The 24,043-nt window shown below is 41.8% G+C and overlaps 1 protein-coding gene across 1 annotated transcript in view; it reads left to right on the top strand.

Moving 5' to 3' along the window:
* LOC115020844 (mannosyl-oligosaccharide 1,2-alpha-mannosidase IA) overlaps positions 1-24,043 on the top strand; it is a 161,101-nt gene that overhangs the window by 129,751 nt on the left and 7,307 nt on the right. The window contains 5 exon segments of the mRNA XM_029450856.1: positions 15,766-15,860; positions 20,603-20,726; positions 21,253-21,346; positions 22,589-22,674; positions 22,676-22,705. Coding sequence (XP_029306716.1) covers positions 15,766-15,860; positions 20,603-20,726; positions 21,253-21,346; positions 22,589-22,674; positions 22,676-22,705 — 429 coding nt within the window.

Below are 24,043 nucleotides of genomic sequence, written 5' to 3'. Positions count from 1 at the left end.
TTGTGTAATGGACATCTTTTTGATCCCTTCACTTAATCTGCGTCCTCCTCCAGCTTGGGACCCCCTGTGGTGTCGTCATGCCCAGGATGTGAACCAGTCATAAAATGTCTGTTCAAATTAAAAGGGGAATGTATGAGCGTCACCTCCGACACAATCTGTAATTACATCCCCATGAGCCAACAGGAAACATCCCCGCCGTTCTGCCCGACTCCACCTGCTTCTTCACTTCCTCCTCCTGCATCATTTCCTCAGTGAATTCGGAACATGTCAATCCTCTGTGACCAATTGCACCTCTGTTTCTGCTCCCCTCGAGCTCATTTGGCACCAATTCCTCTCCCATCATCCAAACAGTTTTCGGAGGCTGAGATTGGTCCAATTTCTTCTAGCAGGACATTTTATTACAGCCAAGAAATGAACACATGCTGACCTCCGCTCAGCTCCCGGCTCCAATATCAGGTCAAGGCTTTCTCTCTTTTCCTGAAGAAAAGATTTTTAATTTTTCTTTTCTTTTTTTTACAGCCAACCGTCTGAGAGCTGTGGCTGCACAATCAGCAATCTCATAATGATATCAATCAGAGCCAATCAGGTCACTTCCCTTTTGAAGTCGCATGCTAATTTGGGCCCTAATGAACCCCGTTGTAGTATGATTTTGTCGCCAGCTCTGTGATTGCATGGATCAAGTTAACCTGCGTTGTAACTCAGTGGGGGGGAACATGTCTTGATTTGCCTGTCAGACGTTCATGGGGAGAAAATGCCCTCGCAGCTTCAAAGTGGAGAAGCTGGCAGAAACCGGCGAAGGCTCGCAGCGACTGGGCAGAGCGCCAGCGTAGTGGGTCTGGGAAGTGCTTTCTTTTCGTGCCAAACAATGTTTTGGCCCTGTCCGTATCCTCGCATTCTGCCCACGGAGCACGGGCATGAAGTATGGCTCTCACTCAAGGTATCGCGCTGAAGTAAAAAGAAAAGCAAAGCTCTCCCTCACACGTCTGCAATGCTTCTCAAACTTCTGACCCCACCCCTCTCTGGCGTAGTGTTCAGATCATTTACTCACGTAAAAGTAGCAGTGCCACAATATGAAAATACGACAACAGAATTATTCCATCACCAGAATATAGTTAAACGTGCAGAATGGCCCCTTTCAGAGTGTTATATTCATTTAGCAATGATATCTCCGTTCCCTGAGGAGGACTGTGAGGTGCGAGTGAAAGCTTCAGTAGTAAGCAGGCCTTGAATTTACATTATTTGGTCAAACAATCTTTTTTTTTTTTTTACAGAAATCTTGATTTCATGTAACAAGATTATTTTTATATTATTATGTTGTACTTGTTTTTAAGAGAATATATATTTTTGGATTAAATAATGAACGAAAGTGTCTTGATAAAATGTAAATCTACGATGTGTAAAGTGTCTAATATTAATCTGCAGAACAACTAAATGTTATAGTCTGCTTTATATAGTGTGTATATATAGTGCTCTAATATTTCTCAGGTGATTAGTAAATGTAACCTCATCCTGCTGTGAGAAATTAAAAATGATGTAGCAGAAAATAATCATGGAAAAGGAATTTAACTGTTCACAACCACCTATTTATAACGAGTGGAAAGGTGTATATTCAAGAGCGAGAGAGATAAAACAGGAGATGAGAAAAGCTTTCTTTTTATATAACTAAGCTGTAATTGTGAAGCACTCAGGTACCGTTACTGTCAGACACTCGGGCCATTTTAATTGCCTTCCACAGGTGAACACAGTCTCCTCTCTGCACACGTGTCTGAATCCAAACGTCTAATGGCCTCCAATGTTTTTATACTCTTGACTTTTTAAGTTTGAACGAGCAGTTTAGTTGTTTCTGTGTCTGTCTGCTAATTGGGATGTTTGAGGCGATGGTAAATTGGTGGATCAGCGGTCTAAGAAGTCGCACTGAGAGGTAGAAACAAAGAGAGAAAGAGAAGGCGAACCAGAGCAGGAGCGAGTCGCGAGTCACTGCCCTGACAATGTGACACATCTGCAACCTTTGGGAGCACACAGGAGCTGCCAACTACCACTCCTTGCTTTCTCTCCTCTCGCACATACTCCTAAAAAGACAGGGGAGCTCTTCGCACATGCCACTGCTGTTTGAAATAAGTTGAAGCGGTACCAAGTGCTGCTGGAAAGACCGGAAAAAAAATAAATGTTAAGCCTCCTGTGTGGACATTGCTGTGGCAGGAGTGACAGAATGCCTTCCCAGGAGACACCTTGGCTCTGCTATTGTCACGACTGTAGACACATCGAGCCCCTGCAGCCCTCTGACTTTAATGCAAACTGACCAGCAGCCTGCTCCCACAGCCTCGATGGGGACAGCAGGCTTTTTCCGGGGCGACAGAGCCTGTGACTTGTCCCAACAAAGCCTGTGTGTCCTGTGTTAACGAATGCCACTGAGCATGACTCGCTCTCTCGATTACCACTGACTTCGGCTTGGACAAGTGAAATAACCGCATCAAGGTGCCTTTCACAAAGCAGCAGACTTCTGCTTCTCAAAGCATGCAGCCGCATCAATCTATGGACAAACACTTCACATTAATTACCCTGACACTTTAAAGTGCAGCACACGTTCACACTCCTCCGTGCAGGATTCGCTCTGTTGTAACAGAACGTCGAATAATTGGTAGTGTATCGCTGCGTTAAGCTGATTGTTCTCTACGCATCAATAAATAACTTTAAACATCTGACTCCCAACGCAGGGCCTACCAGTGATACGTAACAACACTGGCGCGCAGATGTGACAAATCCAGCCAAAACACACACACACAGGAGGACTTGGGGCAGACCGTTCTTGCAGCTCGGTGTTGTTCTGCTGCCTCATCGATTGAGGACCTCCTGATGCGATCAACAGCTGTCTCTCAGCCGAGTGGCGAGCTGATGGCCGCCTGGTGTTGTTCTGCCTCAGGGTCGCCCGTCACAATCCGTCATTATAAGCACATTTCAACATTGAGCTGAGTAACAGTAATGTGCCTGTGAATGGAAGCATGCTTGTCGTTGATGTCAGCCAGTTAGCTCTGAGTCCACGGCCCCCAAAGACTTCAGATCAAACAGGTTTTTAAGGCTTTTTTTTTTTTCTCACTGTGTGATCAGCCAACTCACCTTCAGCATGAAAAGGCATAGTTGTATATTTTATCTGACTGGGCTGACAAATATGTTCTGCTCCAGGGTGGATATTGATTTAGTGCATCACACTCAAATCTGGCTTTCTGGACAATTTGGCAGCCTGGCAGCATTTGTTGTGTCGAGCCATCCCTCTTCTCCCCGTGCCTCTTTCTCCTCTTCCTCTTTCTTTTACAATGTGCCGACTGATGCATAACACTGTGCAGATTCAGGATTAGACTCCTAATTAAAGCTGTGTCAAAAGACAAAGCACAAATACATAAATATGCATCCACATTCTTTACGTCAGATTTACAAAGCTTATACAGCAGTATTGATCAGGCTTATAGCTATCACTAGTTCAATATTACAGATTAAGCCACATCGGCAAGATTCTCCAACGATATCAGAGCAGCTGTCATTATCATAGACTGCATAAAATATGGTCGTAGTCTTCATGACCATAACTTCTTGAAAATGAAGCCGGCGTGACGCTCAAGGTGGGCGGCTCCGGCTGTCGCAATCTTGGCATTGATGCTATCGGCTAGCGACCTGGGAAGACACCCAACTGTCACTCAAAGCAAACGTGTACAACAAGTAAACATGTTTATTGCTGCTGTATTTCTAGATAAGCCTCAATGGAGATTGGATCCCTTTTTAGAGCCAAGTGGCCATTCGATGAACCGCAGTTTCTGGCACTTCCACAAAGGCTTCACTGCTCAGCCCCAGGGGTTGCCCGCTTGATCATTATGCACGAGTACGGCTATTTATAGCACCTGTGTCATTAATTAATCACATTACAGGTGACCCCAATAATCAGTGTAGCTTTCGAGCCAATATCAAAACAGACTTTACAAGGTGCTTCACAATAGAGGATGAAGAGAAACGACAATATAAATAAACAATTGTTTCATTATTTTGACTTTATTTAAAGCGTTGTGTCTGAAGTAGCTTTGAAGTGCTCACATTCTCACCGCATCTTCTTTTATGATTATATTCTAAAATTATATACATATGGTCCTTTCTCTATCATGCAAACATTTGTCTTTTACATTTTCCTTCCCCCTCCATCTTCCATCTTCGCACTCCTTTCCCCTCTTCTCCTGCGCTCCCTCTTTATCTTAGCACTTGGTGAGCAGTATCATTTAATTAGCATCAAAAGGCAGAGGCCCCCATGCAATATCTATGAGCTGTGACATTTGAACATGTGTGGCGAGATCCCTCAGATGACCCCGGGGGCCTCGTACATCGAGGGGTCTGGGGAATATCGGACGCCATTACTCACCATCTTGAAGCCCAAAGATACTCCAGCTCTTGTGATAGGTCAAAACTCTAAGCCCTTTCTCTTACGAAGAAGAGTGTCAGAATGATTCATGTTTATTTACGCTGTTGGTCACGCCTTTAGCTGAGGTTTTTTTTTGTTTTTTCTTTCTGCTGAAGCAGTGACTTGGTTGTGTTGACTACATATTGCTTGGTAGGTCCAACATGCAAATACAAGTTACTTTTGTACAAAATCCCCAACACCCTGAAGAGAAATTGGACCGAACCGTATTGGCTTGTTCCAGGATAAATGGCTAAGGGCCAGTGACCACAGTTTTACAGGTGCTAATCTCAGGTGGAAAAGCTACAAGCCAGATGCCCTCAAGCATGGCTCTGCTCTGGTATTGCCTCAGTGGGCACACAGTCAATACTGCACCATTGTTACCAGGACTGTCCATGTTGCTCCTGCTATTTTCTGATACAGTCAAACTTGAACTCATTCAGGCACAACATTCCAAATTTTACAGATAAAACCATTTTTTTTTTAGAAAGTAAGCAGCGATGGAAGAATATTGGGAATGAAAGGTGGATAAGAGAGAACTGCAACGTGCAGCAGCTTGGCATAGTATTTTAATTATCAAATTTAAGCCGCTTTTAACATTTTGCTCATTTGAGTGACCTCCTTTCTCTTTGGGCTCAGAATAGCTCCACAGTATTTATTTGTTTTGTTTCCCCCCCCCCCCCCCCCTCCCAGTGCCTGAATCCTGCACCTGGGTCTTTTGGCACGAGTCAAGGAAATCTGTTCAGCTTTCCTAACATAATTTTGCCTTCAAATTGATGAAGCATGTCCAACCCCAAACAACAATCCTCTTTACTGTCGAGCTGTGTGTCTAAACTAGAGTCGGGGAATTGTGTTCATGTGTGGCAGTGCGGAGACAGAGGAGTGGCAGCAGGATGGATGCCGCCCCCCCGGTGTGAAAATGAGTAGAATCACAGCGTTTTCCACCCAGCTGACACCAAAGACAGATGGAGCTAGCGAAAAACTGCAGCGCAGCCCCAGCCAAAACCATGGCAACAGCATGTACGCGGCACCAGGAAGCCAGCCAGGCCAATCAGAGAGGAGAACGCATTGCCATCTAAGTAGGTCCCCAAGGTAGACTCGGAGAAGATGATAGCCTAACGGATGGAGGTTGGTGCTGAAAGAATCAAGAGGATCTATCATAACCCTTTATGGAAGAACGAGAGGAATATAATACCATATGTTTCATAACCTAAGGGGATGATTTGATATCCGCTGTAACAACTAGTATTTTAGATATAAGGCAAAATGACGGGAGTGTGATGTGGGAGGCCAAAGTAAATGTCACAGAACATGTTTTCCTGTTGGATTTAAGCGCGACTTTCCTGATATTGAAGCCGAACGTGATAATTATTTAATTTAAGCGTGACAGTCAAAGTTCCGTCCCTGCTTTAGTTACGACTCCCACTCTCGTGTGTGTGAGACGGGTGAAACATGCATTGACAAAAAGTACAGTATGATCGTATATATTACCATCTCAAATAGTGTTTCCCTGCCTTTACTCTACCTCTTCACCATATCCAGTTTGTCCTTTATAAAAAATATATGACATTACAGCTTGCTGATGAAATGTCTATCATAACGCTTCCACTCCTTTCGAAGAACTTGTGAAATTGAGTTTTTGGGAGTGTTACTCGTTTCAATTTTCGAGGAAAAGCAGTGAAATGTTGTGGGTTTGAATGGTGGTTATCTCCGCTACACAGCCTGTGCACTGTGTTAAGCTGGATTGCCTTTTCTTCACACACTCAATGGAAGTGGTGATTATGTAGGTTTTAATTTTTTTAAGGAGGATAGATTACACAGAGTTTTTGTCATTCGGGGTAACAACTTTACTCCGAAGACACCACCCTTCAGAGGCACGCTGGAGTTAAATGACTGCTTACACCGCTGTACCTCTTCACCACCTTCCTCTTCAGTGGAAGCCACTGACGACACAATCACGTCCTGCAGAAGAAGGATTCATGCCATAAACATTCATCTCTGAAAGCATGTTATATGGCGTTCTAATTTACAGATCAAGGCGACATAAACACATTCTCAGGCAAACATCTGCTTCCAGCTTCCACGCACACACTCACATTGGCGCTCCCCCACATGCATGGCATCACAGTGGCTATATCCTTCACTGAGTCGAGTTTTTAAAGCCTGGCTCTGCCATCAGGAGCTTTTCGAGAAGCCTCTCTCTCTCTCTCTGTCTCTCTCTCTCTCTCTCTCTCTCTCTCTCTCTCTCTCTCTCTCTCTCTCTCTCTCTCTCTCTCTCTCTCTCTCTCTGTCTTTCACTCCACAAACAACTAGCTCTTATCGCCAACTGAACCGCAGAAAAACGCTAGGCCACACAGATAACACAAATCTGATCTTCCTCATCTTTGCCTTGCCTCCTCTCATCCCAGTCAAAGATTCAGACAAAAACACCCCCATTCTCTCTCTCTCTCTCTCTCGCTCTTCTTCTCCCCCACTGAGGCTGTGACCGCTTCATCTTCTACACTTTATCCCTCACTCCCTCATCGCATTGTCAGCCTCCATCTCATTAGCACTCTCGTGGCTCTTTTCTCGCAGATCATGTTTATCTCTTTTGGAGAATAAACAAAAAAAGTATGTGCAGCGATGTTCAACGATAGCGTTGTTTAAATAATGCAAGATGCGGTCACGAAACTTCATATATGTGTAGTTCTGATCCAAACGAAGGTAGAGTTCGACGATGAGCGTGGTCCAAGCAAGGGGGCAGGAAGTGGCGATTGGCCCGATTTGGCGTCATTGGGTCTCTAGTGTTAACAACCTTGCAACCATTTGCACTAAAGAATGGCAGTGCTACAAGCTTCTTCACAATGATTACGTTGGTTGGTCCGTCTTTGGTCCAGAGCAACATATTTCACTTGTAGATATTTAGCCATGCCGCACATGGCTCTACGAAAGGTAATGTCTGTCTGTTGGTTGGTTGGTCCACCACTTTGGCACAGACTTGTATTGGATAGATGATATTTTGGTCCCCAGAGGATGAACTGTATGACTTTGGTGATCTTCTGACTTTTCTCTAGCTCCTTCAGCATTTCCAGTTGTTTAGTTATTCAGTGAAATATCTCAACATCTACTTCTTGGTTCAGCAGAAAGTGTTGTGCAGACTTTGATGGTTCCCCAAGGATGAATTGTAATAACTTATATCCCCTGGCCATTCATGTATCGCCATCATTAGGTCAAAATTTGAAGTTTATGACCTGCAAAAGTAATGACATTGTAGCTCCGACATCAAACCACAATAGCCACAATGTCAGTTCTGGTCAGAAGATAATTCATTCTCAGGGGTGGATTTTAAATGAAATTTGCTTTCCAAGGTCATGTTCTCAAGCGGGTCGAACATTTAGAGTTTAATGACCGCATAACCTGCCCTGTAACACCAAACTTGTGTTTAATCTTATCACTACTGTAGGACATTACATCTCCATCGAGGAGAATAATGAACAGTAAAGCCTCCGGTTGAATTTAACAGGGCTTTAAAGTTTTCGATTTTGTTTCTGATTGCAAATTGCTGACAAGATATAAAATGTGAAAACTTTAATCCATCACCCACACAGTGTTGCGGTGTCTCAGCCATTTACATGTACTGTAACTGACAGTCTCAGACAGCTTTTGTCTCTTAGACTTTAATAAGATCTCTCAGATTTCCCTGCAGTTTCTCGAGGAGTATTGTCTGCCGGTGCCCACACAGGAATGTACCTGTTAGCTCTTCTGTGTGTCTGAGTGAGCCACGAGGTGCCTGTCGTCCTCCTACACCAGACCTGGGAGACTAATGAGAACCGGACCTGACATCCTCCCCGCATCCCAACTTCTTCCTCGTTCATCCTCCCCAGTAATGATGGCAGAGAGGTTATTTCACCCCCCCCCCCCAAAAAAAAGAAAGAATGTTGGGTTGAATTATTGATGGGTCACTAGATGTTACTGGTCTGTGGCTGATCGTGTGTGACATCCATCAATGCAAACGAGTATAAGAGTGTTATGTGACAGGAGATCTCCTTTAGTGAGTGTCACAGGGGTAGCTGATGAGTGCGCCAACATTATTATCTCTCCAGGTGTGAAGTCAATGACTCAATGTCACAAATCGAACAAAAGTTTTATAACTTTCCATGTATTTTTCTTAACAGTGCAACATGGGTGGGATTAAGTCCTCCCCCCTGGACCCCCTTTCCCTCCACCCTTTCATTTCATGCAGGCATGATATTTCACTGATATTGCACACAGGGTAGCCTGATTTCCCATAGAAAAAACTGAAGCATGCAGTGCCACTCGGTGGCTACCCTGTAATATGGAAAGATTATATCAATTGATATAAGTTGAAACATCCCAATAATGACCAGTTATGTTTACGACAGCGTCTTCTCAAGCATCCATAATGTTGTGCTGCAGGGAATGTTTTTTCATGGCATTCACGAACATACACAGGGCAGATATAATGATGTGCTTTCATACTCAGTAATTAGGCTCTGGGTTACAGAGAGAGCTGAAGCACAAGGCAGAGAATATATATATATATATATATATATATATATATATATATATATATATATATGCACTGTAATTGCATCATTGGATAGGGAGGAATAACAGCGATTGTTGTATTATACAGTAGCAGCAGTCAGCAAACTGAAATGATTAGTGGGTCAAAGGGAGGGGTAGGAAGTAGGTGGGCGGTCATGTGCTTGAGAGAAGAACATTTAAGCTGATGAACATTGCTTAACACTATAGCTGTAATGTGGACTAATTTAGAGCTGCTCCTTTCCAGCGGGGGCTTGATTGAGCAGCCGCCACTTGTTTGTTTTTTTTTTCAATTTGGGCTTTAGTGGGTACTCCCATTTTAACCGCCGCAATTGTTGTTTCTGCAAACTCCTCATGTCTAATTTATTGGATCTGCTTTAGCGTGTTCGCCTACTCACTCTCAGGCGATGCTTTGCCGCATAAATTATGCAGAGAACTTTTGGTTTCCGACATCAGGCTGACGTGGGACCGCGTGCTGCGAGCTAGCAGACAGTTTTCAAGACATCTATGTCACTCTGCCGACAGAGACGTTTAATCGTGTTGCAGGCACAGAATTGCAGCTATGTGGAGTCAAATAAAACGGTAAATGAAATGGATTTTTATTAACAATACTTTAGCTGCTGTTGGTAATACTAATGGTTTAAAGAGAGCCCATCCTGTCCTTGTTAAATATTTAATACGTATTGTACACACCACTGATGCTCCTCGATACAGTCTGCAGCTGAACGTGAAATGTTGATCGCAGACTTGTTGAACTCGTTGTGGACTCGTCTGCTCCTGCGTCAGCTCGCACCAGCGGCTTGTGAAATGAAGAACGAAATCAATGTGCAAGAAGCGTTCTCCTCCTGTCAGTCTTTGGAGAGTCGACTGAAAGAGCAGAAATATTGGCGAAGATGATTGAAGCCAAGACTTGTAATATTCCTTTCAATCAGCTACCCCCAGTGTTTGTGATATCTGAAGTGTATCGGCTTCTTTTTGAATATACTCCTCACTCCCCCTCCCCCCCTGGTCCACGAGGATACAGAGAAAAGAAAAGGATTCTAATAATGATCAATGCCGCTGGGAGAGAAACTAAACAAGGTGCAGCCGCTGCTTGTAAAGAATCGACTTTTTGTTCTAGTTGCACGGAGAGAATGAGTGTTACCACGGCCTCAGCAGAGTGAAACCTGCGATATCCTTCAGCCTTGAACCATGTTGTTAACCATGTGTGTGTTCGTGGGTGTGGGCACAGTATAAACTCTAATTTAAATAATATTGTGTCGAAATAACAATGCACAAAACATACACCCACAGAGTGAAAACATTCCCCCGCAGGTGGAAAGTTTAAGTTATGATGAAACAGTTTTATAAGCATTTACATTTGGGAGTTTGCAAGTGGAGCCTCTTTTAGTTTTCCTACTCGAGGCACTTCTGTGATGGATCGAGTCTCTGGTGAAAGTTCTTTTTCTAATGAGTCAATGTTGAGTTGTCTTTACTTTAGCACCAGTTATTCATCATATAGATGTCACTAGAGGTGTGGAAGAGAGCCATACATTTAAAGACTTGACAAAGTCAGAGAACGATCATATTCAGTTTTAGGAGCACGAGGGGCAGATGGAAAAAGATCAGTCAGTTTGAAGACAAATGTCTGGTCACTTATTAAAAGCCTAAAGGAATAGTTGTATGAAGCACTTATCCATAGTCAGGGTATTACCAACAGAAAATGACGCTCGACAAATCGTAATAAAATAAAAATCAATACCCGTTTAAGTGTACGATTTATATTTAGAACATTTTCACCGCTTTGCCTTGCCAGCCGACAGGAGCCGTTTCCTTTGCTCTCTTCAAAGCCACCAGACTCCCTTTTGATAAAAACTTTACCTGGCAGAACACGGAGGCTGCTGGTGCAGCACAGCAAACAAGTGAGCAAGAAGTGTAAGTACATCTAAGTAGCAATTAGTCGATTGATTATTGATTAGTGCACGGGATTCTCCAGCTGCTCAGTTTTGAGGCCCGTCTTTGTTTAATAGGACAGTAAACGGATATCTTTGGGTTTCGGGACTGTTGGTTGGAAAAAACAAGACATCTGAAGACGTCACTTTAGGAAGTTGTGATTGACATTTTGCTTATGGCACAAATAACAAAACGCCAACAAAACCATTCTGTCTTTGTTCGTCACAAACTTTCTCTGAATGACACGACAGTGTAGGGCGCAGGTTGTTATTCCTTCTTTGTGGACGGAGATGACAGACTCTGCTGACTTTTAGACGCTTTATAGATTTGTTTTTGAGCTGACAAAGAGAAAAAGACGACGAGAAAATGACTGTGGACTTGCTGGTGTGAGATAGTGACAAAGGCCAGAAGAGGTTACTCTGCAGATATATGTTCATAAGCTGCCGAATAGAAATTATTTATCTGTGGTCTAAAGAAAAAAAACTCAGCCAGGCGACATCAGAAGATTCTCAAAATGTCACCCGCTGAGTTTTTAGATTTGAGCGGTGTTTTTGGAGCGCAGGAACTTGAAGTGACTTCAAATAGACTCTTCTCACAGAGGCAACCGGTTGCTGCGCCGGACTTGTAAAAAGACAGCATTATGCATGCGCTCTGCATGTGCTGCAGTCTCACAACTAAAGGACAGAATCAAGGAAGCACAAGAATTCCTTTGAAGCTGAGATTTGCCTTCAAACTGCAAACATGTTTTCCGTGACACCGCTGCCTTCCATCCATGTCTCAACTTCAGCAGGTTTTTCAGTAAAAGCCTGAACTATCTTCTTCCACTGAGCCTTACACCTCCATTGTTGTCCAAAACCAAATATAACCTACTGTGGACTAAACATCTGGGTGGTAACAACGTAAGACTCCGACAATGTTCTGCATTTAAAGTGAGCTCCAGTCAACTGTCCAAGAGTTTTTCATGGATTTGTTAACAAACGTGTAGAACGGTAAACAGACTTTTATACAGCGGCTGTCTCGTCTGCTGACCGCTCAAAGCGCGTCTACACTACCTGCCAACATTTACTCATTCATACACTGATGGCAGCGCCCAAGGACACTCTGGAGGAGCCAGGTATCGAACCGGCGATCTTCTGACAAGTGGACGACCCGCTCTCCGTCCTGAACCACAGCAGCCGGCAATATTTTCCATTAAGGATCAACATGCTCCTTAACATAAACTAAGCATAAATGTTCCCAGTTGTTGCAATACAACAATATTGGTATATGTGAACATACATCAGAGTGCATAGTGCTCGTGTCCTTTAGTCCCCTGAGGCGAGCACTGAGACGTTCTTCTTGTCAACAGAAGTGGCAGAGCTAGAAATGTTCCTCAGTGTCTCTCCGCTGGGCTCTGACGAGACTGCACGTCTGATGTATGTCTTCAGCGCTTCAGAGCTGATAGAAACGGCGTTCGTGTCCAGCCCCCTCGCCAACATCCTACAAGGAGTTCCAACAAGAGAAGAAAGCGACCTGTCACATCAGATCACTGCTTCTGATTTCAGTGCAGGGGAGTTTAAAAAGGAAAAATAAGCAACCCTGGATTTGTCTTGACAGCTTTGTATTATTTGATGGATGGGAAGGTGGTGCAAACACAAAGAGTGTAATTACAGAAGCACTTCAGTAATGAAGCTCACGTGCTGGAGGAGGCTCTCATCAGTGTGGCACAAGAGACCAGCGGTGTGTCAGTGAAGACAGATTTATCAACACGGCCATTAATTTAACTTGTGTGCTGCGTACAGTAAATCACAGAGCAGATGCCAGCCAATAGGCGTTCTACTATAATCAATCACATCATTTATAAACAAGCAAACAAGACGAGATGAGTGCAATATAATCTGCGGACCCTGCTTCTTGACGCGAGTGTGTTAAGGCTGCACGATACGAGGAAAATATGCAATATATGTATTGAAAATCGCGATAAATATATTAGATCCACAGATATTAAAGTGTACTTTCAGTAAACAAATTACTTGTTGAATAAAAACAAAAGATGGAAGGGAAATCATTTCCACTATTCTTTTAGTGAACACTAAATAAAGCACCAATAAAATAATAACGATTGTTACATTTTAAAGTTCCTACTCGCACTCTTTCAACTAAATAAAAAATCCCAGCCTATCGCAATGTGTTTATCTCGCAAGTTAAAACTCAAATATATAAGAACGATATATTGTGCAGCCCGAATGTGTCTGTTTCATTTAGAAGTGCACACAAACTTCAGAATAGTTCTGCAGTAAAATTCAAAATGATGCAAGACCAGCGCACAAATAAAAGTTTGTGTGTGTGTGTGTGTTTGTGTCTGTGTGTGTGTGCCTGTGTGTGTGTGTGTGTGTGTGTGTGTGTGTGTGTGTGTGTGTGTGTGTGTGTTCCTGTGGGCTTCTGGTTTACTCGAGCAGCAGCGGTGGTAGAAGGGACCGATGAGGAGAAATGGGACCAGGCGGAGGGTCATTAGTGCTCTCTTTGATAAAATAGAGAGCCAGGGGACTCGAGAGGGAGTGCAACACACACACACACACACACACACACACACACACACACACACACACACACACACACACACACACACACCTACACCTAAGGCTGCTCTGTATTATTCTGCCAGAATTAAAAAGTGACTGTGTACATCCACCCACCCTGGTTGCATCCCACAACTTTATATTTTTTCTGACCGTGTGTATCAAAAACTATCCCGGTGCTCTTTTCCTCAAATATCTAAAACCAACTCCTGAAAACATTATACCAGAGTTTCAAAACTTTTTTCCACCACCTTACTATGAAAAATATAAACAGGTTTTCTAAAGTCTGCAATAACTTTAGTCCCTGAAATAAGAAAAGTGATTTCAGTTAAGAGATTTCTATTCAAGGTCCAGCTTTATTGTCATTATACAAAACAGGACTACACAATGAAATGCAGCTGTAGCCACACAGTATGCATGTCAAATGTATAAACAAATATTCAAATTAAAATGACAGAGCAAGAAAAAAAGGAAAACTAACCGCAAGGATGATACACAGCGAAGTATATGCACCAATAAATATGTACAGGAAGTGCAACGTCAGGATAATATGAGTAATATAAGCTATAGTCCAAAAAGGTATTTCTGTGTTTGTGTTCTTCGCTCTTCTCATTGGTTTAAAGTAGGTGGCGCTCAGTTTGATTCATTTTATTGAGAATATAAGATATAGAATATAAGGTTTTATATATTATTTGCACATTTATTTAGTGAAGTGTCTTATTTATCGTCTGTAAAATGTGACACGTTGTAGTTTTGTTAGTAGAAAGCGGCGTATATGCCATGCAGAAGTATTCGTGAACGATACATCTCCCACTCAAATAAAACAGAAGACAATAAATATATATATATATAAATGATATATATGTGTAGTGAAAGGAGTCCGACACACCCTCACAGTCACTGATGGAGCTCATTAGCTTTGTAAACTCTGATGAATAACAACTAAAGATGTCTTTTCCAAACGTTGATCTTGTCCAACGTGCTGCTTATTTGTGGGTCAAGCATTCAGTGTGTGCAGCAGAAGAACATCTTCTGACAGCGTCTGTTAGAGAATCTTATTTATGAAACGGCCCTTTTGAAAAATGCACAAACAGGAAAAAGGCAGGCTCAATGTCTAGTGCAGTTTGTTAATCCATTCTTCTGTGTATTCACTTATTCACGTTGTTTGTGGACAGTGGGAGTGTCTTTGATGTTTGTGTAAAGACACACGGAGGTTGCTCTCAGCACGAAACACATGGCGTGAGAGTTCAAATGCAAAGGCTCATGGGTAGGTTTCAAGAGGACACTGCAGCTACTGGCTGTGAAATATGCATGATAAGCACAAGGATTCGCTTAACGTGCATTCAATGTGACAATACAAATAAATAAATACAACAAACAAACAAAAAGTGATGAGAAAAAACAGACCTTTTAAAGTTACAATTAAATAAATATACAATATATACAACATGGGGTCAGTATGTATATGTATGAAGAGTCTTCTTACATGACGTGAGTGAGATGTGTGCGTATGCTACATGTGTCTTCAGGTATGAAACGATGGGTCCATAAGGGGGAATATTAATATATTCTGACAGTAAAAGCGAGTCATTATGTTTCAGACTACTTGCACAATGATATCACTGGTCTACTCTCAGATTGCAATTTGTTTTCCCCATTTTCTCTTCATCTTCCTCAGTATTTCTGCTGAGTCACTGCTCCACACCGCTGCTCGCTAACTCTCTTCTCTCTCTCTCTGTGTGCGCGCGCTTCCCTCGACATGTCTGTCTGTTCACCTCTCAATCACTTCTTCTGCTCCCTCTCACGTCTCCCAGGCTTTCTAGTCTTTTGTATGAATCTCTCTCTTTTCCCCTCTCGCCTCGGCTCTGCTACCTTGTCTCCTCGGGCGTCTCTCTCTTTGTCAGGGTCTCAATATCTTACTCCACTGTCTTCAATTTAAAAAAAAAGAACCCATTGTTCCCACCAGCTAATGGAGAGTCGGTGACTGATAATGCAGCTCATAAGATGAGACGTTAACTTTACCACAGCCTCGCCCTCAGAGGGTCTGGCTCAATGGAGATGGGGAGGGAGTGCGGTTTTAAATGGGCTGTTGTAGATTACATCGATGAGATTGCTTTTAATCCTGCTGGACTTCTGTTGTAGCAGGCCTCGTGTTTCACATAATTACCTTTTTGAAGGGGAAACATGTGCAGGCCGGTGACCGCGATTTGTTTTAAGCTTTTCTCTTCGTAGAATATATATTTCTACATATGTTGTTCGTCTATTTACCAAGTCGCCTTCCTCTTCTCTTTCCAGATGTACAAGAAAAAGGTAATGGAGCTGGGAGAGAAGCTGCTGCCGGCCTTCAACACGCCAACAGGAATCCCCCGAGGAGTCATCAACCTGGGGAGGTGAGTCTCAGCACCCGCCTTCAAAAATAATATCATGTGATCACGCTGGCTGGCATTCACCGGCGCAGATGTAGTTTATTTATCTTGGCAAATCAGAGGCAGAGCTCGATTTAAAGTACAGAGCGAGAAACGTCAACAAATGCAGAAGAATCTCATATTGTATTCAACGTTCCTCCAAATCCTCCGTCACGTGCAACAACACTGAATTTCAACGTTGGGCTGTTGCAAAGCCTCGGGCCATCTTGGTACATAAAAAAATAACTGTTACGTTCTGGAAGAAGAAAGTAGATCCAAACATTTTACAAATAACAGTTAGCTCCTCGTGAACTTTCCCCGAAAACGACAGTACTAATATCTCGTACGCATAAGAAGTGAATTAAAAGAAAGCAGATGTCTAAACAAACGGGCTCACAGTCTGCGGTTATTGACAATGGAGCAGCTGCAGGCTGAGTTTTACAATGGCGATAACATTTGGATAAGAATTAATCTGTGTTCATAAACACTTTGGAAGATCACATGAATAATATTTGCATGTATTTAAATGAGTTGTGTTCATTTTTAATCTGTTCCAAACCATTACCTTTCTAATCTAAAAATCTTTATTGACACGATCTTGTTAACGCCACTCGCACGCAACACAGCATCAAGCTTTTTTACTTTTTATCTTGAACAATTTGACCATAAATTTCAGTGTGTGTGTGTGTGTGTGTGTGTGTGTGTGTGTGTGTGTGTGTGTGGATTGTTTATTTTTAACACAGAGTACAGAGAGGAAATGTGCCGCTTGTTTTTTTTGATTTAACACTTTAATGAGATATAAACAATCTGACAAACTGCAGCTTGCTGATAACAGCACTGTGTCTGTGACAGTCACATTATCATCGCTAGCCTACGTACCCATTTGACCCATTTCATGCATACACGCAAGGGAGAAATTAACTTAATGATTCAGTTTTTGTTTTTTTTGCTCCGGATCTTTTTATTGGTCTTTAAAGTCCTCTGACTTTGATCCACAGGAAAGTTTTCCTTCTATTTAATAAGTAGCGTCTGGTGCAGAGAGATGCAAAAGCTATCATATGTTGTGTGATGGTGATATGCTGCGTACTGTAGTAGCATAAGAATCTGTTGATCAAAAATATCTGCAAAGGTCTAATGATTCAGTTTGATGGAGTGTGCTGTGAAAATATTACACTCATGCAGCAATTTAACTGTTTTAACATGTTAGTAAATGCACCCTCCTCTTCCTCTCAATCCATAATCTTATTTTATAAAATGCTTCCTGGCACCTCTGTCATCCACCTGCTACCAATTAACCCAGCAGCCAAGCTGGACAGCTGCTGGCAGATTTAATTACCTTACTCTACAGTTAATTCCTGCTACATCACCAACACGGGCCTGTGGTACAGATGGGCAGGAGGAACCAGGCTGCCCATACTGTGGTCATGTGGGGTGCGATGAGCAGACACACAAACAAATATCCACTCTACACACACACACACACACACGCACATGTCACTTGAGAAGAACATAATGCAATGTGTAGCACAAGCAGGCAGCTCTGTGCACACGGGGGAGTTCTGCTGCTCAGCCCGTGTCTGACAGCGTGTGGGACATATGTCCTTATAGACATTAAGTGATGGACTGTTGAGTGCGTCCCTGCGTGTTCGTGTTATTGTGACCTGTCAAACGCCCGTGCTGAAATGTAGCTCTATGTCTAGTTACACAAATCGATTGCAAAATGTTGTTAGAGTTGAGATCTCACCACACTCCAGATCTCCAGAAGTTATTCTTTCTTTTGCTTTTTTAGCTGCTGAAAGAATTACTTGATGAAGTAATAATGATTTTGTGAGATAGAAATGTATCATTTAAGGACATTCTTCAGCAAATATCTAGTTCCTGGCTTCTCAAATGTGAGCATTTCCTGGTTTTATTACTGTTGGCTGGACAACAACAGGCATGAAATGAAACGATGACTCGGGGGGAAATAATCATCTGCTTAATCTATATTAAAAAATATCCGGGGATCGGCATTGGAAATTAGCGGTAGCTATACGTGCTGCGATACATTGTCCCTATCACATAAATATTAAACACAAGTATTCGTTAGGTTGCTTGAAATATCTGGGTTTTTTTGTAGGGCTGACACGTTTGACACTCGATGGGAGTGAATGAACAGTTTACACTGTGGAGACATTTGTGTTTAATTTACAGTTCCTTACAAATAAACTAAATCATTGAATATTAGAAACTCCTTTAGCTTAAAAGTCCTGATGGCACATAAATGAAACGCACATCACGACATTATGTTTTTGTGTCAGAAGTCCAAGGTCACTGTGACCTTACAAAACACATTTTTGAATTCATATGCTCAAGTGTTTAATAGGATAAAATGATGAAATGGTGACATTTTTGAACAACGGCAACTTCACTGGAGGCAAAGAAAATCTAATCTAAATCTAGTTTATTATATATATTGAAAGGTCACACAGTTTTGTGTGTGTGTGTGTGTGTGTGTGTGTGTGTGTGTGTGTGTGTTCCTATTCAATATCAATGACTATAATAATTTTAGCTCTTCTGTTAAGATTTCCCCAACACATTATTTCTGACATCTCATATCGATTTTAGTATTTTTCTATATTTTCGACACCTGATTATACTTGTGATAGCTGCGGAAGAGAGTCGCTGTTTGTGTGTTAAAGGTGGTGAAAAGATTAATGAAAGACAGCAACACCCCCCCCCCGCTGCCCTGCACCTCCGCTGTGATTCTTAGATTGATACTTCTTAAAGCAGGAGTCAGAAGCGACTCGAGCCAGAGCTGCTAGTGACGCAGCCCCCAAACTTCTAATGGATGCATTCATCAGAGTGGCAAGCTCCTTGACTCACCCACCTCCCACCTTCTTTCTCTCCTTCCATCTTTTTCCCTTCTCATTCAAATTCAGTTAAATTCATTACCGGATGTCTGATCTTCTCCGGCATCTATTAGAGAATATGTAAAGTCCGTCTAGTAGTGTATTCTGCATTAGTGCACTGTCTCCCAGACCGCACATGAACCTAACACATTACCTGCATAAGCACTGACTTATAAATAACACTTAATGTTGTCATGTGTTGTCAGAATTTGAGGTTAATGCAACAGTAAACATGCTTAATGGCAGATGGTGATACAGATTATTTCATAGACTTCTTGTGAGTTTAAAGCATATTGTAATTAATGTTTATGGTAAAGTTAACTTTAACACGTAGCTCTATTGCAAACATCCCATTTATAATGTAAGAAGTAGAAGTGTAACAAAAACAACAACACACAAATGTGAAGCAGCTGTTTTTTAGCACCTTCTTGTTTTGTGGAAAGTTTAACTTCTGATAATATACATAGAAGATATAGAATTTTTATATTTTCTTAAAGCTCACTTTCATCGTCTGGATGCTTCTTGAACAGAGGGTATTTATTGTAACTGTTTAAAGTATTTTGACCGTTTTTAGCTTCATTATTGTTTTAATTGTAAAGCACTTTGTTTTGACGGGTGCTATATAAAAAACAGTTATTATTATTATACTGTAACAATTAACCCAAAACCCTTGGCAAAATGTGTTCTTTGTGATTTCCTTTTTATAATGTCAGTGCCGCAAGATGTTTGTCCTCCATTGTTGTAGTTTATACAATCAGCTGATTGTGTTTGTTGCTGCATGAACAGCAGAAAGTTGCAGCTGTTTCAACTTACTAGAAGTCATGCCGTGTGTGATAGTGCTGCAACAGATTCTTTTATTCTTGATCCATTTATAAATTATTCGGTCTTTTAAAATGTCCGATTACACGCAACAGAATTGCACACAGCCGAAAGTGACGTATTCAAACTGCATGTATTGTCCAAAACTTAAAAAAGATATTCAGTTTACTTTCTAATAATACAAAGAAAATAACCAAATCTTCACGTTTTAGAAGCTGTAACCATCGAAATTGATTTTTCATGTCAAATACTAATCGATTTATCGTTTTCAGCTCTAGTGTTGCACAAAGTCAAGGACGAGCGAGTTTAGGACGATGATGCACGGTCCAAACTCTGAAAACCACAAATGACAACAGCTGAATGTTCAAATAAGATCAATACACTTTGGGTGAAATGTATTATACACATCTCTGGAGACATGCAGTAAGATGGTTATTGATTTCCATCATAAATACAAAATAAGACTCGCCTGTTATGCGGCATTAAGCAGAAACGGAACAAAAGGTCAAGAGGTCCACGAGGACGAGTCGGCAGCTTTCTGTTACTGTTACTTTGCTCAATGTGATACAGAGAGAAGAAGAAAGAAGTGAACACTGCGGCTGCTATCAAGAAGCAACGATACGATAACGAACATATGAGAAGGAACCAACTTCTGTTTATAATATGAAGTCTCACAAACGAGCACATAAAACTAACGACAGTTAAAAATTGAGCTGTAGTCTTTGACTAACGAGCTTGTTGACCATCATTATGCAGCCTCAGGTTTCTCCCCTTTAGAGGAAACTAATATACTTCTGCTTGTTTGTTGATTGTGTTTTTGCCGTCATGAATACAAACACACTGAAGAGACGCAGTGAAAGAACCCTCCAGATAATATTTCTCTAAATGCAATGCTTTGTGCTTAATGTTTCTAAATACAGTGTACTTTATATTTTCTGTGTTTCAAGTGTGTGTGTCCGTCGCTGCAGGTGTGTAACAGCCTTGAGACTTAGTCTACTTGTTTGGTTATTGTTGCAGTGGCACCAGTTGGAGCTGGGGCTGGGCCTCAGCCGGGAGCAGCATCCTAGCTGAGTTCGGGACCCTTCATCTCGAATTTGTCCATCTGTCGGAGCTCTCCAGGAATCAAATCTACACAGATAAGGTAAGATATATATATAAATATATATATATATATATATGTAGATCACATTTTCCACTTTTACTTTACAGTCGGACTGAACAATTAGAAAAACATTTTTTTGACTGATATTGTAATTCACGATATGGGAAGAAATGATAATTTTTGCATCAGTATTCTCGTTTTCATTTAAAGATATATTAAATAATCATGGTGGGATTTCTTTGGAAGGATCTGCACCAAATAAAGACTAATATTTGTAGGTCGACACATTTCTGCAGCACCACAATACTTCATTCAGAAGGGTTAGGCTTAGTATTTTGTCACATATTTTGCCTTTTCCCTGAAATATTGCACGAGTCCATAATGAGATTTGAATAAAATTCCAATTAGTATTTCAGCCCTACTCAACATTTATATACTATTTTACGTAAGTTTGGATTTCTGTTGCCATTTCTCTGCAAGATGTTTTCCAGCCTTGAAATGATGACACGTGTTGAATCAGTGTAGTATGCTGATGATGGTCTTTTGTACGTTGGGGCCTTTGCAGGTGATGAACATCAGAAAACTCCTGAACAAGATTGAAAAGCCACAAGGCCTGTACCCCAACTTCCTCAGTCCAGTCAGCGGCAACTGGGTCCAACGTAAGTACTTTGTTAGCTTCATGCAGAGTATAGACTTCCATTTGTAATGAAGGACGTTCATTGAAGGTTAATTCACATTCTCACCTTCCTCGTGTCCGACTCATTCCTGTTGTGGGCTTTCACACCACTGACGGACCTCGAGTCACCTCACGTGTCAAAGCTCTTCAGGCTGCTCGTCTGTGTCACCCATCCATCCGTCTACTTCCTTTCATTTTTAATATCAGGCTCATAGCGATGGCTATATAACTCCCTTTGCTCTGGGTTATTAAAATGATAATGAATTAAATTACTTCAGGAAATTGGATCTTTCCAATTTACCTGAAAAGAGGTGTGGGGGGGGGAAGAAAAATCAGGGGATAAGGCGACGCTGGAACTGAAAAGGTGGTAATCTGGATGATTACAGAGGCTAATTGTTGTGGGGGAGCATGTAGAGAAGCAAAACTGTATATATTTATCGGCACAAAGGGAAAAATTAATCTGGGCTTCGCAGCTCGCCCTCGTGTTCGTGTCAAGGACAAACACAGCGGCACTGCGATAACCTTGCGGGGGAGTCGGCAAAGGTGCGTGCATGCAATGAGCGTGAGTAGATGGATGCACGCCTCCACTGCTTTAGCAGATTCATCTTTATCATATTCAATGTGGACTTAAGAGGAACATCAACAGCCACTCTTTTCAGGCTTTAGATGTGTTACATCATTTAAGTTCAAATAAACAGTTTTCTACCATCAGAGAGCGTGCGGGTTCATGGTACATGATCACAAACACAAATTAGAGTGGCAAAATATAGGTAATGCACAAACGCCTTTGTAACACTGTGATTCCAGCAAACCAGGCTTAAGATGTTCAGTGCCAACGACTGTAGCTGTTTCCCAGCAGTATAAAAGAATAGTTTCAAATGGTGTTATTCATTAAATGAATGGATGGACCTGGATAAACTGCATTAAATGATTTATTTCATCTAAGTTTTTGCTTAATTTAACACTTATTATGAGACCGTTAACTTCTTTGCTACTGCAGCTCGCAGAGGGACAGTGTTTGTTACAGGTGTGATGCCGCTGACTGAAACCTATGAACATAATCCACTGTGACAATAATCCCACGCCTCCCAACAGCCTGAAATTGTATAAAAAAACTTTTTTTCTTAATGTAAGTAAGCTATATCGAAGTCTTCTGAAGAGCTGCACATGCCCTGCACACACACCCGTGTGTGACCCGTCTGTTTCCCTCCCTTTCCCGTCTTAGATCACGTTTCCATCGGTGGCCTCGGGGATAGTTTCTACGAGTATCTGATCAAATCATATCTGATGTCAGACAAGACGGACGACAACTGCAAAGAAGATGTACTACGGCGCGCTGGAGGTACGGACATTTTAATCTCACATTTCACGCTCGGGCATGGCTCCGTGAGATCAAATGATAAAAGTTACAGTTATTTGCATAATGCCTGCGATCAAACAAGGTATACTAAGTGATTTACAGCCAAGACCAACGAGAGGACATTGCTTCAAGTTTGAGAGGCGGATAGTTGAAGGCTGAAACCTTTTCAGACGTAGAATATGTGACAATCATCAGACTTTCATGGAAAGAGCCACATTCCTCTCGTGATATTCTGCTCATAGTGAGCGAAAGGGAGCGTTGAGTCTCAAAAGATAAACGATAACAAGGTGGAAGAGCGTTCGGCTTTGTTGTCGTTCCTTTAAGGTGAATGTTCAACAAGTATTTTGCAGTTGAAGCGTTAATTAATGACCCTCCTGAGCGCGGCTGCTGGACTCTTGATCGATGAATAAAAATGTCTCATCACTTTCATAATTTGACTTTATTAGAGAGCAAAGTCTGCTGCCTGTTTTTTCAAATCTAACAGCGCTGAAGCCGAGAGTGACAGGAAGTTAAACTGTTTTTTAATTCCCATTCGCTCATGTGCTGTATGTAAAGAGTTCTGCTGGATGTTTATTCATCCAGGGAAAGTCATAAATGAATATTGAAAAAATAGAGAGCTAACGCTGGTTTTTTTGTTTTGGTTTTCTGGCCCACATCGAGGGGAAAAGGACACTTCATGCTCTTCATCTCACTTTGTGCATATTTATCTCGAGTCGCTGTGCTCTTTACATTCATCTGACGCCATTAAATTCAGAAGTTTTACAACGATGTGCAACACGCTGTCATGGCTTTTAAGTAAAAGTGACATCGACGCTAATTTGGACATCCGAGCGATAATTTACATACACATTTACATAACAAGGTGCAGGTCTGAAAGTGGCTATGCTGCACTAAAAATAAAGATAATGGCGTGAATGTGCAAAGCAAAGTGTCCTCTTGTCACTCAGAAACCAGGGCTCTTACACATCGACATGTCGCTGTTTCTCTCTCCCATTGACATGCAGTGGATCTTATTCAGAAGTGGATGTACAGCTGGAATGGATGCTTTCATTCAAAGCACTACACCATGATTACATACAACAGGGGTATTTTTGTGCTCTCAGTGGAACAGTCATAGGGGAAAGGATCGAAAAGGAAAGCTGGTACTGCTTAATGTGATTAGACGCCAACTAACTCATGTATTTATATTCATGTAGCGAAAGGAGCACTCCCACCACCTGCAGGAAAACGTCTGTGCACATGAACCCACTGCGCAGTTTACACACGCATAAAAAAACACCATCAGAATCTGTTTATTCTGGATATTATGTCAGAGTAAAT

This window comes from Cottoperca gobio, chromosome 16 (assembly GCF_900634415.1).
Source record: "Cottoperca gobio chromosome 16, fCotGob3.1, whole genome shotgun sequence".
Lineage (NCBI taxonomy): Eukaryota > Metazoa > Chordata > Actinopteri > Perciformes > Bovichtidae > Cottoperca > Cottoperca gobio.
The sequence above is the reverse complement of the archived record's forward strand: the minus strand, read 5'-3'. Positions and strand labels throughout refer to the sequence as shown.